This window comes from Rana temporaria, chromosome 5 (assembly GCF_905171775.1).
Source record: "Rana temporaria chromosome 5, aRanTem1.1, whole genome shotgun sequence".
In the NCBI taxonomy this organism is placed as follows: Eukaryota; Metazoa; Chordata; class Amphibia; order Anura; family Ranidae; genus Rana; species Rana temporaria.
Window position 1 is genome coordinate 302,991,514 of NC_053493.1, and position 15,254 is coordinate 303,006,767.

The following is a 15,254-nucleotide window of genomic DNA, read 5'->3' on the forward strand; positions in this document are numbered from 1 at the left end:
ATAATACAAAATAAACTGACAGGGCCTATAACCCTCCCTCACTCTATCCAAAATTAAAGAAAATAAAAAGTGTTGATTATAGTTCTTGTCAGGGGCGGACTGACCATTGAGTCACTCGGGCACTGCCCAAGGGCCCCATGCCACTAGGGGGCCCCCATCCGGGTTGCCAGGCTCAGTAAAACCAGGGACAGTATGTAAAAATCTGTGTTTTTTTTAGATCTGTCCCTGATATGTCCGAAAATGACATGCTTTTAATGTGAATATCCCAAGATTTTAGCTGCCCGCCTCTGCACTACCTCCTGGCGTGGTGGTCATCTGTAAGCCAGAGGGGCCCCATAATCTTCTATTGCCCACATGAGTTGTCAGTCCGCCCCTGGTTCTAGTTTAAGCACAAATTTCATAGAGTTTTATTGAGAGCCCCAAAAAATATAACCATGCCAATAGGCCAGGATAGAGCGTTGCTAATATGTAGGAATGTGTGCGTTAGAGCACCCCACCCAATGTTAACTAAAAAATTATTAATTTGCAAATAAGTATTATCTGCTCATTTTTTGGGGATGTCTGCACCCCTGATAGTGACAACATTTGTGAGGTGTCTTCACCCTTTCTAATTCATTCACTTCCTGTCACATAGCCAAACAGGAAGTGAGGGTAAAACCTTACTAATATCTTTTCTTGGGGACACAGAGATCAAGCTAAATAGTTTCCCATTATGTAAATTGCACTCTAGCATTTTGCTGTGTACACCCCAAATTATTAGGGATCTTGGACTTTGGGGTCCATTGACTAAAGGCAAATCCACTTTGCACTACAAGTGCAAAGCAAGGAAGAAAGAAAACAAAACAACTTTGCTTCTACAGGATTGGATGTTAAAACCATCAGTGCTTCCTCTCTGATTTTCAGCAACTATGCTTGTACTGCAGAGTGGCTTTGCCTTTACTAAACCCCAAACTAAATAATCATTTGGGGCAGGGATCCTCAAACTACGGCCCTCCAGCTGTTTTAGAACTACACATCCCATGAGGCCTTGTAATGCACTGACATTCACATACATGACTAGGCATGATGGGAATTGTAGTTCCTGAACAACTGGAGGGCCGTAGTTTGAAGACCCATGATTTGGGGTGTACACAGCAGTGCTGGAGTGCAATTTGCTTAATGGGGACACTAGTTAGATTGACCTGTGTCCCCAAGAAATGACACTGGTAGGGTTTTAACCTCACTTCCTGTTCAGCTGTGTGACAGGAAGTGAAGCCAATTTTAAGAAAAGGGACACAAAGCTCAACACAAAAATAAAAAAACACAAAGCAGGGGTTCTAACACTCACTTGGCTTCCCTCAAACACCCACAATTTGAATAGGATTGCCTTGCGCTAGATTTAAGCACAGTGCTGTAAATCAGCACGTCAAGCCTGTCCACCAATAGCAAACCCCCCCCACAGGCCATGTTTGCAGGTTTTCCTTCATCTTGCACATGTGCTTTAAAATACAGTCTGGACAGCAATTCTTGATAAGAGAAATCCCCAAAACATGTCCTGTCGGGGGTACTTGAGGGCTGAGGACCACTGCAGAATAAATAAAATACTTACCAGTTTTTGTCTTTAAAGTCAGGGAGAATAAACATGGCAAACATTTCATGATTACACACCAGGAAAGAAGCTTAGACAAAAATCACACATAATTTGTTAGGCCCAAACCTAGTTCAGCTGCAGCTGTCAACATATGTAGCATGAAAAAGTAACAAAAGACAAAAACTTAACAATTTTAAAGTAATTTTTATTGGTCAACAAAACAAGGAAAGAAAAAAAAGACAAACAAACAAAAATACATTTCAAAATTCTAAATAACCATAGCTTTACACATTTTTCATAAAATAAGGCCACATAGACAAATACATCAAAGTGAACATCATTTAAAAATAAACCAAAACCATTGGCAAAATAAAACAAAACCCATGCAACAAACCACATTTGTGTTTAGCAACAGCATTTCTGCCAGCCTGCCCCTTCTGAGGGCAGCTGAGGACTGATCGATCCAAGCTTTTTATAACAGTGCTAGTAATGAAGCAATTGAAATCACATGAACAAATTGCAGTCTCTAGTTTGGGTGAGCTTGTAATTGGGCACACCTGCAATTAATCCAAACCACGCTCTATGAGCATCCAATGAGTGTTTTTCACCTTTTAAAAAGAAAGGATATTTTTTTTCTAAGTGTTTGAGCATGCTCAGTTCATCACACATGTAGGAACCAAGCTGCAATGGAATGAGAGCTTTTTTTTTTTGGTTTCCCCTGATCTGATGCTTTCCAGCCTGAAGGGGAGGTGTTAAAGACAGAAGTAAACACGCACATTTAATAATCTATTTGTGTGAAAAAAAAGGTTGCCAATTTTGTTTGGGAGCCACGTCGCACGACTGCGCAATTGTCAGTTAAAGCGACGCCGTGCCGAATCACAAAAACTTGCCCGGTCATTGACCAGAAATATGGTCCGGGCTCAAGTGGTTAAAAATTAACAAAACACAAAAGTGAGCCCAATTTTTGGGGATAATGTGAAAGATGATGTTACACTGAGTAAATAGATACCTTACATGTCACGCTTTACTATTGGAAACACTCCTGCAATGGGGCCAAAATGAATTCCGTGAATATCCCCATAGGCAACCTTTTTCTTTTTTTTCCAGGTTACCAGTTTATAGTTACAAAGAAGGTCTAGTGGTAAAAGTATTGCTCTCGCTCTAACGCACGCGTCAATACCTCACATGTGTGGTTTGAACGATGTTTATATATGTGGGCGGGACTTGCGTAAGTCCCGCCCACATATGTAAAAATTATTTTTACTTTTTGCTATAATAAATATCCCCAAAAATATATATTCAAAAAACTAAAAAACCCCTCAGTTTAGGCCGATACGTATTCTACATCTTTTTGGTTCCAAAAAATCGCAAATAGCGTTTAGTGTTTGGTTTTTGCAAAAGTTATAGCGTCTACAATTTTTTTTTTTTTGTTGTTTTAACTAGTTATTGGGGCGATCAGCGATTTTTATCGGTACTGCGACATTATGGCGGACACATCGAACACTTTTTTGGAACCATTGGCATTTTTCTAGCGATCAGTGCTGTAAAAAATGCATTGCTTACTCAAAAAATGCCACTGGCAGGGAAGGGGTTAACACTAGGTGCGAGGGAGGGGTTAAATATGTTCCCTGGGTGTGTTCTAACTGTAGGGGGGGGGGACTGACATGTGTAAATGACAGATCGCTGTTCATGAAGGGGAACTCCAGACCCCCCCAAAAAAAAATAAGGTGGGTTCCCTCCAGGTGCATACCAGGCTCTTAGGCTTGGTCTGGAACATAAGGGGTTAAACCGCGCAAAAAAAAATAGCGTGGGGGTCACCCCCAAGATCCAAACCAAGCACTTATCCCAGGCACGCAGTCTGGTCAGACAGGAATGGGGGTGGGGACGAGCGAGCGCCCCCCTCCCTCCTGAGACATACCAGACCACATGCCCTCAACATGGGGGAGTGTGTGCTGTGGGGGAGGGGGGCACTGCCCCCCCACCCCAAAGCACTCTTGCCCCCATGTCGATAGGGACAAGAGCCTCTTCCCGACAACCCTGGCTGTTGGTTGTCGGGGTATGCGGGCGGAGAGCTTATCAGAATCTGAGAGACCCCTTTAATAAAGGGGTCCCCAGATTCCGGCCCCCCACCCTATGTGAATGAGTATGGGGTACATCGTACCTCTACCCATTCACATGGGGGAAATGTAAAGTAAAAAAAAACACCACACAGAATAAAATATTTTATTAATCTGCTCCGGAGCCCCCCCTTTCTTCTTTAGCTCTCTTAGAAGGGGGGGTTTCTTCTCTCCCGATCTTCCGCCGGGACCCTGGGCTTCGGTGATTTCTGCCGGGGGAGGGCGCCATCCCTTGGTCCTCTCCGGAGCCTTCCGCCGGATGCCCCCACCCCATTTAAGCTCTTTTTCATTAGGGAGGGGCATCCGGACTTCGGGGTCTTCTGCCGGGGGATGGCGCCTATCCCCCGGTCTTTCCGGTGCCTTCCGCCAGGGTTCCGGTCTTCCTGGTCTTCTGCCGGGGGTGCGCCAACTCCCCGGTCTTTTCTCTTCTGTCTTCTCTGCTCCCTCTTCTGCCTGGCTCCCCCGCGGAGCCAGGGCTTTCTTCCGTCTTCTTTCTTCTCTCTTCCTTCTTCTGCCTGTCTCCTCCGCGGAGCACAGGGCTTGTCTCAGCTGTCTTCTTCCTTCTCTTCCATTCGATGTTGACACGACGAGGTTCCGCGCTGACATGCCGTGTCAGCGGCGGGCATGGACTTATATAGGGTAATGCCACCATGTGACCTCAACCCATGTGACATCACATTCCCTGGGCATGATGGGAATGTGATGTCACATGGGTTGAGGTCACATGGTGGCATTGCCCTATATAAGTCCATGCCCACTGCTCAGACGGCATTCCAGCGCCGGACCTCGTCGTGTCAACATCCAATGGAAGAGAAGCAAGAAGACAGCGGAGACAAGCCCTGGGCTCCCGGAGGAGACAGGCAGAAGAAGGAAGAGAGAAGAAAGAAGACGGAAGAAAGCCCTGGCTCCGCGGGGGAGCCAGGCAGAAGAGGGAGCAGAGAAGACAGAAGAGAAAAGACCGGGGAGTTGGCGCACCCCCGGCAGAAGACCAGGAAGACCGGAACCCTGACGGAAGGCACCGGAAAGACCGGGGGATAGGCGCCATCCCCCGGCAGAAGACCCCGAAGTCCGGATGCCCCTCCCTAATGAAAAAGAGCTTAAATGGGGTGGGGGCATCCGGCGGAAGGCTCCGGAGAGGACCAAGGGATGGCGCCCTCCCCCGGCAGAAATCACCGAAGCCCAGGGTCCCGGCGGAAGATCGGGAGAGAAGAAACCCCCCCTTCTAAGAGAGCTAAAGAAGAAAGGGGGGGCTCCGGAGCAGATTAATAAAATATTTTATTCTGTGTGGTGTTTTATTTTACTTTACATTTCCCCCATGTGAATGGGTAGAGGTACGATGTACCCCATACTCATTCACATAGGGTGGGGGGCCGGCATCTGGGGGCCCCCTTTATTAAAGGGAGCTCGCAAATTCCGATTAGCCCCGCCCGCATTCCCCGACAACCAATGGCAAGGGTTGTCGGGAAGAGGCTCTTGTCCCTATCGACATGGGGGCAAGAGTGCTGTGGGGTGGGGGGGCAGTGCCCCCCTCCCCCACAGCACACACTCCCCCATGTTGAGGGCATGCGGTCTGGTACGGCTCAGGAGGGGGGGGGGCGCTCGCTCGTCCCCTCCCCCATTCCTGTCCGGGCCAGACTGCATGCTTGGGATGAGGGCTTGGTTTGGATCTGGGGGGGACCCCCGCGCCGAATCGGCGCGGGTTTAACCCCTCACGTTCCGGACCAAGCCTAAGAGCCTAATGTAGCCCTGAAGGGGGACCCGCGCCGATTTCAAGTTTGAAATTTGGCGCCGAGTTCCCCTTCAGGGCTGAAAACAGCTCGGAGATTCCCGTGCGCCGCGTCACGCAGCGCAATCACGGGTACGCCGCTTGGTATTTACCAAGATTTTCACGGCGTACTGACAAGGCGCACGGGAATCCCTGACTTTTCTCTCTGCGCATGCCCAGTATGCAAATGAACCTCCCGAGGTTCAGGCGCACTGTGCAAGCGTACGGGGATCTGTTTTCAAAAAACACTTTCCCTTTCAATTCGGCCCGCCAAACACTTTAAAACACATGTCACTTCACTTCCCCTGCATCCCCCCACCTCCCCCCTAATAAACTCCCGCCCAAACCCCCGCAATTTACAGTTTAATGTGCCGTGCGCCAGGTCTGTACTGGTGCACAATGCACCCTCTCCTGGGCGCACGGAGCACATTAGTAACTAGGGAAATACACTGCACTAGCAGCGTATTTCTTTAGTAAATGGCCAAACGGCTGCTACTCCTGCTTTTACTCCATGAGTCATGGAGTAAAGGCTTGGTAAATCAGGCCCATTGTCTGCATATGCAGATAATTTATGTTCCTTTCCCTTCACTTTTACACCATGTTTGGGTTCATCTGTACAGTCAAAAGAAATGGTTCTAAAAAAATGGATAAATAAAATTGATGATAATGGGCAAACATGCTGCGTACTGTTAGGTTGAATGCATCATTTAATAGTAACTCTGATATAGAGATCAGGACATCGGCTGTCAAACTGATAGCTGGTCCTGGCAGCTACATGCCCTGGCAAAAAGAGAAAACAAAAAGGAACTTTAGGATATAATATATACACTCTGAGTACTTAAAGTGGAAGGATAAATCTAAGTCCAGGATAAATCTAACTAAGCTTTAAACTGCTCCCACCCCTTCTAACTCCTATATTAACCTTCTATACTAACCTCATGGTGCTTTGGTCTGGTCATGTGACCAGCTCCCAATGGTGGCTTCAGGGGAGAAGAGGGGCAGAGCCCCATAGTAAGCCTTTGGGTGACATCACCACCCAGACATTCCATCTATTTTCGACTCTCTCTCCTTTCCCCTGAAGCTGTCCACTATGGAGATTACGTAACCGGTCTTATAGGGTAGTTACATTAGTATAGGATTTAGGGGTGGGAGCAGTTTTAAGCTCAGTTAGATCTAGTGTTGAAATTCACTTTAACCAATTAATATTACTGTTCCTTTTCCCTTCAAACTATTAGGTAGTCATTGTGCTTTAATTCAAAATTCATTATTTAAATTTTTTTTTTTTATTGCTGACATTTTCCCACCACAATCATGCAGACAGAATGGCTACTTTAGTGGCAGCAACTACAGCACTGTGGTGGCTTAGTGCATCTCATGTAACATGTCGGCTTTATAAATAACATCAAGCTTAATTGTACTTTCAGATTGCTCCTGTGAGATAGATGGAACAATAAGTGGAATAGGGGAATGCCACCAGGTAAAAAATGCAAATATATGTATATTTTATATGCATTTTTGTCTTATCAAGGCCTTTTGTCTTATTTATTTTTTTGTATTATCAAGTTTTATTTTGTATTATCAAGTTTACAATATGCTGCATGATATGTACAAAAACAGGCTCTACTCATTAATGAACAGTGTAATAAAACGAGAGTCTCTGCAACTGTGATCCCTTCTGCAGTATGCAGAAACCCATAGAAAAACAAAACAACACAACATGTAAGAAAACATCTTGTGTACAGGCAGGGCAGCTCTTGGACTGAAACATGCCAGAGAACTAAAATAGGTGGGAGGATAAAGAGGGTAAAGATAAGGGGGGGGGGAGAATAAAAGAGAGAGAGAGAGAGAGAAATTGCCTGCCTAACTGTAACCCGGGCACAATAAATTCAAATTTAAAGGAATAATGCATGATGTTAATCTGTTTCATGACATACAAATTGGTTACCATAAGACAAGAGCGAAGACATACTCTTGCTCATAGTACATCCACCCCGTCCATACATCTCTACATTTTTCTGGTTGGTCCTTAACAATATGGATCCAACATTTCAGCCTCCATAATGACATCCACTTCCCTTTTCCAATCAGACAGTGTAGGGCAAGTTGATTGTTTACAGAATATGGGAATTAGAATCGTTGCTGTATTTAATAAATTAGGTATTACACTTCTTTTGTAAGTTTTCAAGGAAGATGGGATCCCATGGAAAAGGAGATGGAACTGAGAATTTGTGATCGGTCTAAGGGACAATTTTTTAATCCAAGGGGTATTGGCTTCCCAGAATACTCTAATCTTAGGGCAGGACCACCAAATGTGGAGGACCGTGCCTCCTTGATCACATCCCCTCCAACAACGGTCGCTAGCAGTAGGAAACATCTGGGCTAAGTGGGAAGGGGTCCTCACCAGATGGTACAATAATTAAAAGGAGGATTCTTGGGTGCAGGAGCTAATAGAAGAGTCAATTTAATGATCCGTTGGACCTGGGGTGGGGTAAATTCCAGTCCAAGCTCCTTCTCCCATTCCCTAATGTAATAAGTCCATGAGCAGTTGCCTAGTACCAGTTTTAACATTTAGGACAATAAATATCTAGAGTCAGGGAGGTGTCCACACATTGATTCAAACATAGTAAGACCCGTCGTAGAGCGCAGTTTATGATCTAGTTTAGAAATAAAGTCAGTCAATTGGCAATTCCTCCATGACATGAAAGGAAAGGTACCATAGGAAGATTGCAGAACCTGAAGGGGCAATAGAGTTCCGTAAGGAGCCCATATAAATTTCCCCATGAACAAAAGAATCCATGCTCTGCACCTGGCAAAAACCATGGAAATTCCCCCAATGGGACTAGCAGAGATGTTGGAGGGGCATAATAATTAGTCCTATTCAACCTATCCCAAACATTCAAGGTTGATCTAGTCAGGGGAAAAGTCCAGTCTGAGAGACCTCTAGATGTGGATGGAATCCATGGGGCCCCTGTCAGTTTCATACCCGCCATCAATTTCTCTAGAGGGACCCATAATTTGGATGAGGTGTCATGGTGCCAGTTCAATATACGAACTAGGGCCATAGCCTTTTAGTAAAGACCGACGTTGAGAAGGCCAAGTCCTCCATCTATTTTTTTCCAATGAAGGATGTCCTATGATAGCATAGGGTGCTTGTCATATAAAGATAAAGGCCAAAAAGGCCTTAAGTAAGCGTTTAAAAAAAAAGTCTGCAGAGGGGAAATAGGTACAGCATATAAAATATATATGATTCTTAGAAGAATGGTCATCTTAAGAGCGTTCACCCCTCCAAACCAAGTCAGGGGTGAATACTGTTTGTGAATCCTACACTGTTGTAGATGCTCCAGTAGATTATTAGGTAGAGAGCCATAGTTTCCGTCATAAAGGATCTGAGGGTCAACCGAAATATGTGTGCCAAGGTACGATTAAGAGTCTCTCCTCCATGTAAAGGGAAACAATCATTGTAGGGATTCTGCAATAAGGGAAGGAATATGGACTGGAAGTAGCTCAGATTTACCATAATTAATCTTAAAGTTTGATAAGGAGCCAACTCTTGCATAAGAACTGGTAGGGAAAAGGTAAAAAAGGAGGTCATCAGCATAGGCCGAAACTATATTTTTCTCTGAGCCAATGCTGATCCCCTAGATATCTGTATGAATTCTGACCCACCTCAGCAAGGGCTCTAGTACTAGGGTGAATAGTAAGGGAGACAAGGGACAGCCCCGCCTAGTCCCATTATGAATGTTGAAGCGATCAGAGATGATTCCATTCACCCTTACACAAGCTTGGGGACTCCGGTAAAGTGCCAAATTCAACCAATTTAAGGCTGAGTCCATGGAGCAGTTCTGCCATATAGACCCAATTAATCGGATCAAAGGCCTTTTCGGCATCCATTGACAAGACCAAGCAGGGTACTCGAGCAGGACCCTTCTGAGCCCCGTGCAAAAAATGTAAGGCCCAAAAAGTATCGTCCCTGGTCTCGTGTCCAACTATGAAACCAGTTTGGTCCGGGTGTACTAAGGCCGCAACGTGATCCTGTAGGATTACTGCCAACATTTTTGCAGCTTGGTATCAGCATTTAACAGGGAGATGGGTCTATAATTGGTGCAACTCTGCAGATCCCTGCCCAGTTTTGGTAAAGCTGTTATGTGTGCTAAAAGATTTTCATGAGTTAACAGGTTATTGGAGATGATAGAATTTAAATACTTATTAAGGGGTTCAGCTAGAGTAGAAAATGATTTCTTATTCTATTGGTTTGTGAAACCATCAGGCCTCAGGCTCTTGCCCAATATAGATTAGCCACTGCGGTGCAGAGTCCTTCCACAGTAATCGGGCATTCCAGTTCCTCGATAACCTGATCAAAAAGAACTGGAAGAGCCGACTCAACCTTATCCCTAAAAGACCCATCAGTATCAGAGGGGTGGGAGGAAGGTAGATTATAAAGGGAAGAAAAGAACTGATGAAATTCTTTGGCAATAGAGCGGGTATCCATTATCTGCTCATTTTGAACTGTCAAGTCATGCACATGGCACAGAGCCTGTGGTTTCTGCAATTGTCTTGCCAAAAGGCGACCACATTTGTTCCCGTGCTCGTAGAAACGATATGCATAAATTCTAACTTTGTCCCTGGCTCTCTGATCTAAACACTGAGCCAGGAAGTACGTAAGGCGTTTAGTTTCTCAGCATCCACTGGGACAAAATGTGTTTTATGCTTAAGTTTGAGAGTGTGAATTTTGTTCAGCAGTTCCATGATTTCCCTTTGCTTCTCTTTCCTAATTCTGGTGCCATGTGCAATCAATTCTCCCATAATTATGGGCCTTCCCATACCGCCTGTATGGACACACATTTTATTGTCGAAGCTTAATTGAACAAGCTGAATTTAGAAGCTGATTGGCTACCATACACAGCTGCACCAAATTCTGTGTGCACCAGTTTTAGTAAATCTCCCCCAATATGTTCTACTAATTCAATGGCATTAATGATGTGGGTACTTCGTTGGACAAGATCAAAACATTCATCTTTTGGAAATCTTTGTAAAGTAGGGAACAACCTTTTGGCTATTGTTTATTCCGTTTTATTTGAAACTATAATTTATCATTTCTGGGATGGGGGGGGGGGGTGTATTTATTGTACATTCTGCCTCATAGGGTGACAACAAAGTCTCATAGCATCTGAAATGCAGAACTGTCACCCTATTTGGTCATCCCAGCAAGAACCACAAGCCAATATGCTGGCACACAGCGTACCTACTTGTTTGGACTGAATACATTGACATCAGCCAATTGTTTCAAATAAAGTTTTCCTGAAAGCCCTCTCTTACTTTGAGTAGCAGTGGCTTTGGGAATTAGTGTTAGCGGCACAAATGGGCATGTACTTGCGGCTGTTGAGGCCAAAAGTAGATTCCCTGAAAGCTAGCAAAAAAAGCTGCTGAACTTTGCACAACACAAACAGAAAGTTTATCAAAAACAGGTAAACATTGCATGAAAAGTTAAATATACATGGGGAAGCTGAATGTATTAAAGCTTACTACTAACAAAGTAGTGTTTGTGTAGAGTTTAGTTCTACTTTAAAGTAAACAATCTTTAATAAAGTGGAATGAAGTTTTTAGGAAACTCCTTCTGCTGCTTGTGGTCTACTACCAGAATTTTGCTCCAAAATAAACTATATTAGCTCCCAAACCTACTTTAATAACATTTTTGGAGAATTCCCAAAGGAAACGTGCAGTATAGTCAATGGCAAACCTTGAAATGATGTCAACTTGCTGACACTAGACCAAAAACTACAGATTTATGAGCACATACTTAAGCACATGGCTTTATTCATAGATAATCATATATTTTCTTTGAAGCTTTTCTAGTTGCACAATGGGTAGAATTGCTGGAATCAAGGTGAATTATATGTAAGCCATAGCTACAAAACAATGTAAAATGAATGTAGTGTATATAGGGTAAGTTAACAATACAAAGATTTTCATATGACATTATTTGTTTGTAGTTTAGTGACCACAGACATCTGGGTTTATAAGTACAGTACGGTAAATCTGGGCTAAGGGGCATGTCATTAAATTTCATAACTAAACGTATTGCCTAAAGCAGGGGTGCCCAACCTTTTGAAGAGTGAGGGCCACTTAAGGGACTTGGTAAAAGGTAGCGGGCCACAATGAGCGGAGCGGTCGGATGACAGTTCCGTATCCACTCTGTATATGCAGAGCAGACACAGCCCACTCTACTCTATGGGGCCACCGATCCTCCCAGATGGAAGGGGATGGATCCCTTGCTAAAGGAAGCATCGACTTATGCAGCTCTGCTCTGCAGCCGCTTGCTTCTTCTACCACTGGCTTCATTCACAAAACTGATGCTCTGGGATGAGGGGGTCAGCGTCCGTAAATCTGGGCTGGGATCCGCCATCCCAGATCAGGAGGCCGCGGGCCACATCAGAGGGCTCCGCGGGCCACATGTGGCCCCTGGGTCACTGATTGGGCACCCCTGGCCTAAAGTATATGAGGTATTTTATACAAACTTTACCAATTCTTCGCTTTCTTCCACTTAGTCTATTGAGTATACTATTGAAAACTCCTTGTTATATCTTCAACAACTGCAAATAAAATACCTGCTGACCTTACCAGAAATCTTGCAAGCTAATTACATTCTGTGCTCTCGGTCTGTGCTGCTTTCAAATCAGCTACATTGTTTACAGCTAGACAAAATATCTACCACCAGGGACCTGCAGTCAGGGGAGGCAGGTGCCTCACCTGCCATGAACATAAAAAAAATAAAAAATAAAGATTGAGCTTCAAGGGTCGTAGCTTGGGGACCTGGGGTCCCAAATTGGGGGAAAAAATAGCTGAAGTCTTACCCCACCACTGGTCCTATGACCTATGGTTCTGGAGATACAGAGCTCCTTGCACAGCCTGTCAGAAGCTACATACAGAGCGACCAGTTTAAATACAAGCTGGCATACTCTGTTTTCAGCAGACTGAGAGGATAAGCTCACAGTGCCTTTCACTTCTTGTCAGAAGCACTGAGCTTAATGGACAGCTTGGAGTCTTGGACCAATGGTAAAGTACCATTGGCCCAAGCTGTCCAATAAAAATGCTGCACTGGTGGCACGCCTCTCACTGCAGTGTCATAGAAGGGGGCATGTGTCTAAAAGACACATGCTCCCTTCCAGCCCAGCCCTCTTAACTAGAAGGAAAAAACATGGGTTTATGGGTATAAGATTTACCCATAATCCCATGTTTTTCTCACACAGTTAAGAGGAAGAATGAGAATCTGCTGCTGTTGAAAAGGTACTGTTTTAATCAAGCTAAATCATATATTTATATGCTATATGTTATAACATAATAATGTATTATTTATCTATTTACTGTAAAATTACTGGTTGGAAGTTATAACTTCAAAATTCAGTAATTTGTCCATTAAGCCACCAGCTTGAGTACAGTTTTTGAAAATATAGTACCGTATTTATCGGCGTATACTGCGCACTATTTTGCCCTGAAAATCAGGGCAAAATCGTGGGTGCGCGATATACGCCGATACCCACTTTCCCACGCCGAGTTTGAATACTGCGCTGACATATACCGAGCGCAGTACACTCGTGTATAGTCGGGCAGTCTCGGCTACACTCGCGCTCACGTCCTGTACGTCCAGGACGTCAGCGCGAGCATTGCCGACTATACGCGAGTGTACTGCGCTCGGTATATGCCGGCGCAGTATTCAAACTCGGTGCGGGAAAGCGGGAAACGAGCGAGGAGGACGCCGCAGAAGGACGCCGGTCCCGACGAAGAGGACACCCGAAGCCGCAGACGGACGCCGGACCCGACGAGGCCGCCGATGGACGCTGTGCAAGACACCAAACTGTAAGTACAAAAATCTTTTTTTCACAGGAATTTCTGGGCAACTTTAGGGGTGCGCGCTATACGCGGGAGCGCGCTATACCCCAATAAATACTTATTACCTAAAAAACAATATATAATAATTATTTTTATATTACTTATGGTAATTAACCCCAGGCCACCCAGGCAGACACCCTAGAGCAGTGATGGCGAACCTTGGCACCCCAGATGTTTTGGAACTACATTTCCCATGATACTCACTAGTGTTGAGCGGAATACGCCATATTCGATTTCGCGATATATCACGAATATATAGCCGAATATTCGTGAAATATTCGCTAAAATCGAATATTCGTGATATTTTATAAAAAAATAAAAATTGCGAAATTTCGCTAATGCGAATGCGAAATTGATTGCAAAATTTTGACAACTGTGGTAGGAGAACTCTGATTGGCTCTGATGCAAAAGAAGGGCGGAGAAAGTATTCGCAAATATTCGGAAATCGAATATTGGTGATATTTTATCGAAATTTCGCTAATGCGAATGCGAAATTGATTGCGAGATTTTGACAACTCTGATTGGCTCTGATGCAAAAGAAGGGCGGAGAAAGTATTTGCGAATATTCGGAAATCGAATATTGGTGATATTTTATAGAAATTTCGCTAATGCGAATGCGAAATTGATTGCGAGATTTTGACAACTCTGATTGGCTCTGATGCAAAAGAAGGGCGGAGAAAGTATTCGCGAATATTCGGAAATCGAATATTCGCGATTGCGAATATTCGGCAACATAAAAGGATCGCCTCAGCTTAGCTACTCGGCCCAGGGTCTCTAATCATACCAACAATGCTTTTAGACGTCGATAGGATGTGATCTGTTTTAAAAATAAATTAGAAAAAATTTGAATATTCAGAATAGCGAATATTGGCCGCGAAATTCTAGTTATTCGCGAATATTCGAATATGCCATATTCGTAACGAATATTCGCAATGCGAATATTTGTGAGCAACACTAAGGCCCCATACTCACGAGCAAACATGTCTGCTGAAACTGGCCCGCAGGCCAGTTTCAGCAGACATGTTTGGTCGTGTGTGGGCGCGAGCGGGCCGAATTCCAGCAAACATTTGCCCGCCGGGCCTTTTCCCAGCAGACAAATATTCCTGGACTTGTTTTAAAACAGCCCGCTGGAATTCAGCCCGCTCAGACATGTACGGTCGTCAGTACAGACCTACCGTACATGTCCAGGCGCCCGCCGTCCCTCGCATGCGTCGAATGACTTCGACGCATGCGTGGAAGCATTTTAAAGGCGGGCCGCCCACGTCGCCGCGTCATTGTCGCGGCGACACCGCGTCATCGACGCGGCGACACCGCGGACACGCCCCGCGTATTGTTTACGCGCGGACTTCTGTACGATGGTGTGTACAACCATCGTACAGAAGCCCTCTGGCAGACATGTATGGTGAAAACGGTCCGACGGACCGCTTTCACCATACATGTTTGTCCGTGTGTACCCGGCCTTATACTCACCTACACTGCAGAGTGCATGTGCATCATGGGAAATGTAGTTCCAAAATATCTGGGGTGCCAGGGTTCGCCATCACTGCCCTAGAGAATAAAATGGTGGACGTTGCAACTTTTTATGTCCCACGGTATTTGCGCAGCAATATTTCAAATGCGTTTTTATTGGAAAGAAATTATTTCACGAATTAAAAAAAAAAAATAGTAAAGTTAGCCCAATTTTTTAGTATAATGTGAAAGAGGATGTTACGCCGAGTAAAAAGATACCTAACATGTCACGCTTTAAAATTATGCACCCTTGTAGAATGGCGCCAAACTTCTATACTCAAAAATCTCCACAGGCGACGCTTTAAACATTTTTAAAGGTTACATGTGTAGAGTTACAGAGGAGGTCTAGTGCTAGAATTATTGATCTCGCTCAAACAATCGCGGCATATGTAACCTGTGTGTATCT

At 44.6% G+C, this 15,254-nt stretch overlaps 1 protein-coding gene across 1 annotated transcript in view; it reads left to right on the top strand.

Moving 5' to 3' along the window:
• Positions 1-15,254, top strand: part of LAMA3 (laminin subunit alpha 3) — a 237,299-nt gene that overhangs the window by 82,307 nt on the left and 139,738 nt on the right. The window contains exon 18 of the mRNA XM_040354074.1: positions 6,877-6,929. Within this exon, the coding sequence (XP_040210008.1) occupies positions 6,877-6,929 (53 nt within the window). The remainder of the gene's footprint in view (positions 1-6,876; positions 6,930-15,254) is intronic.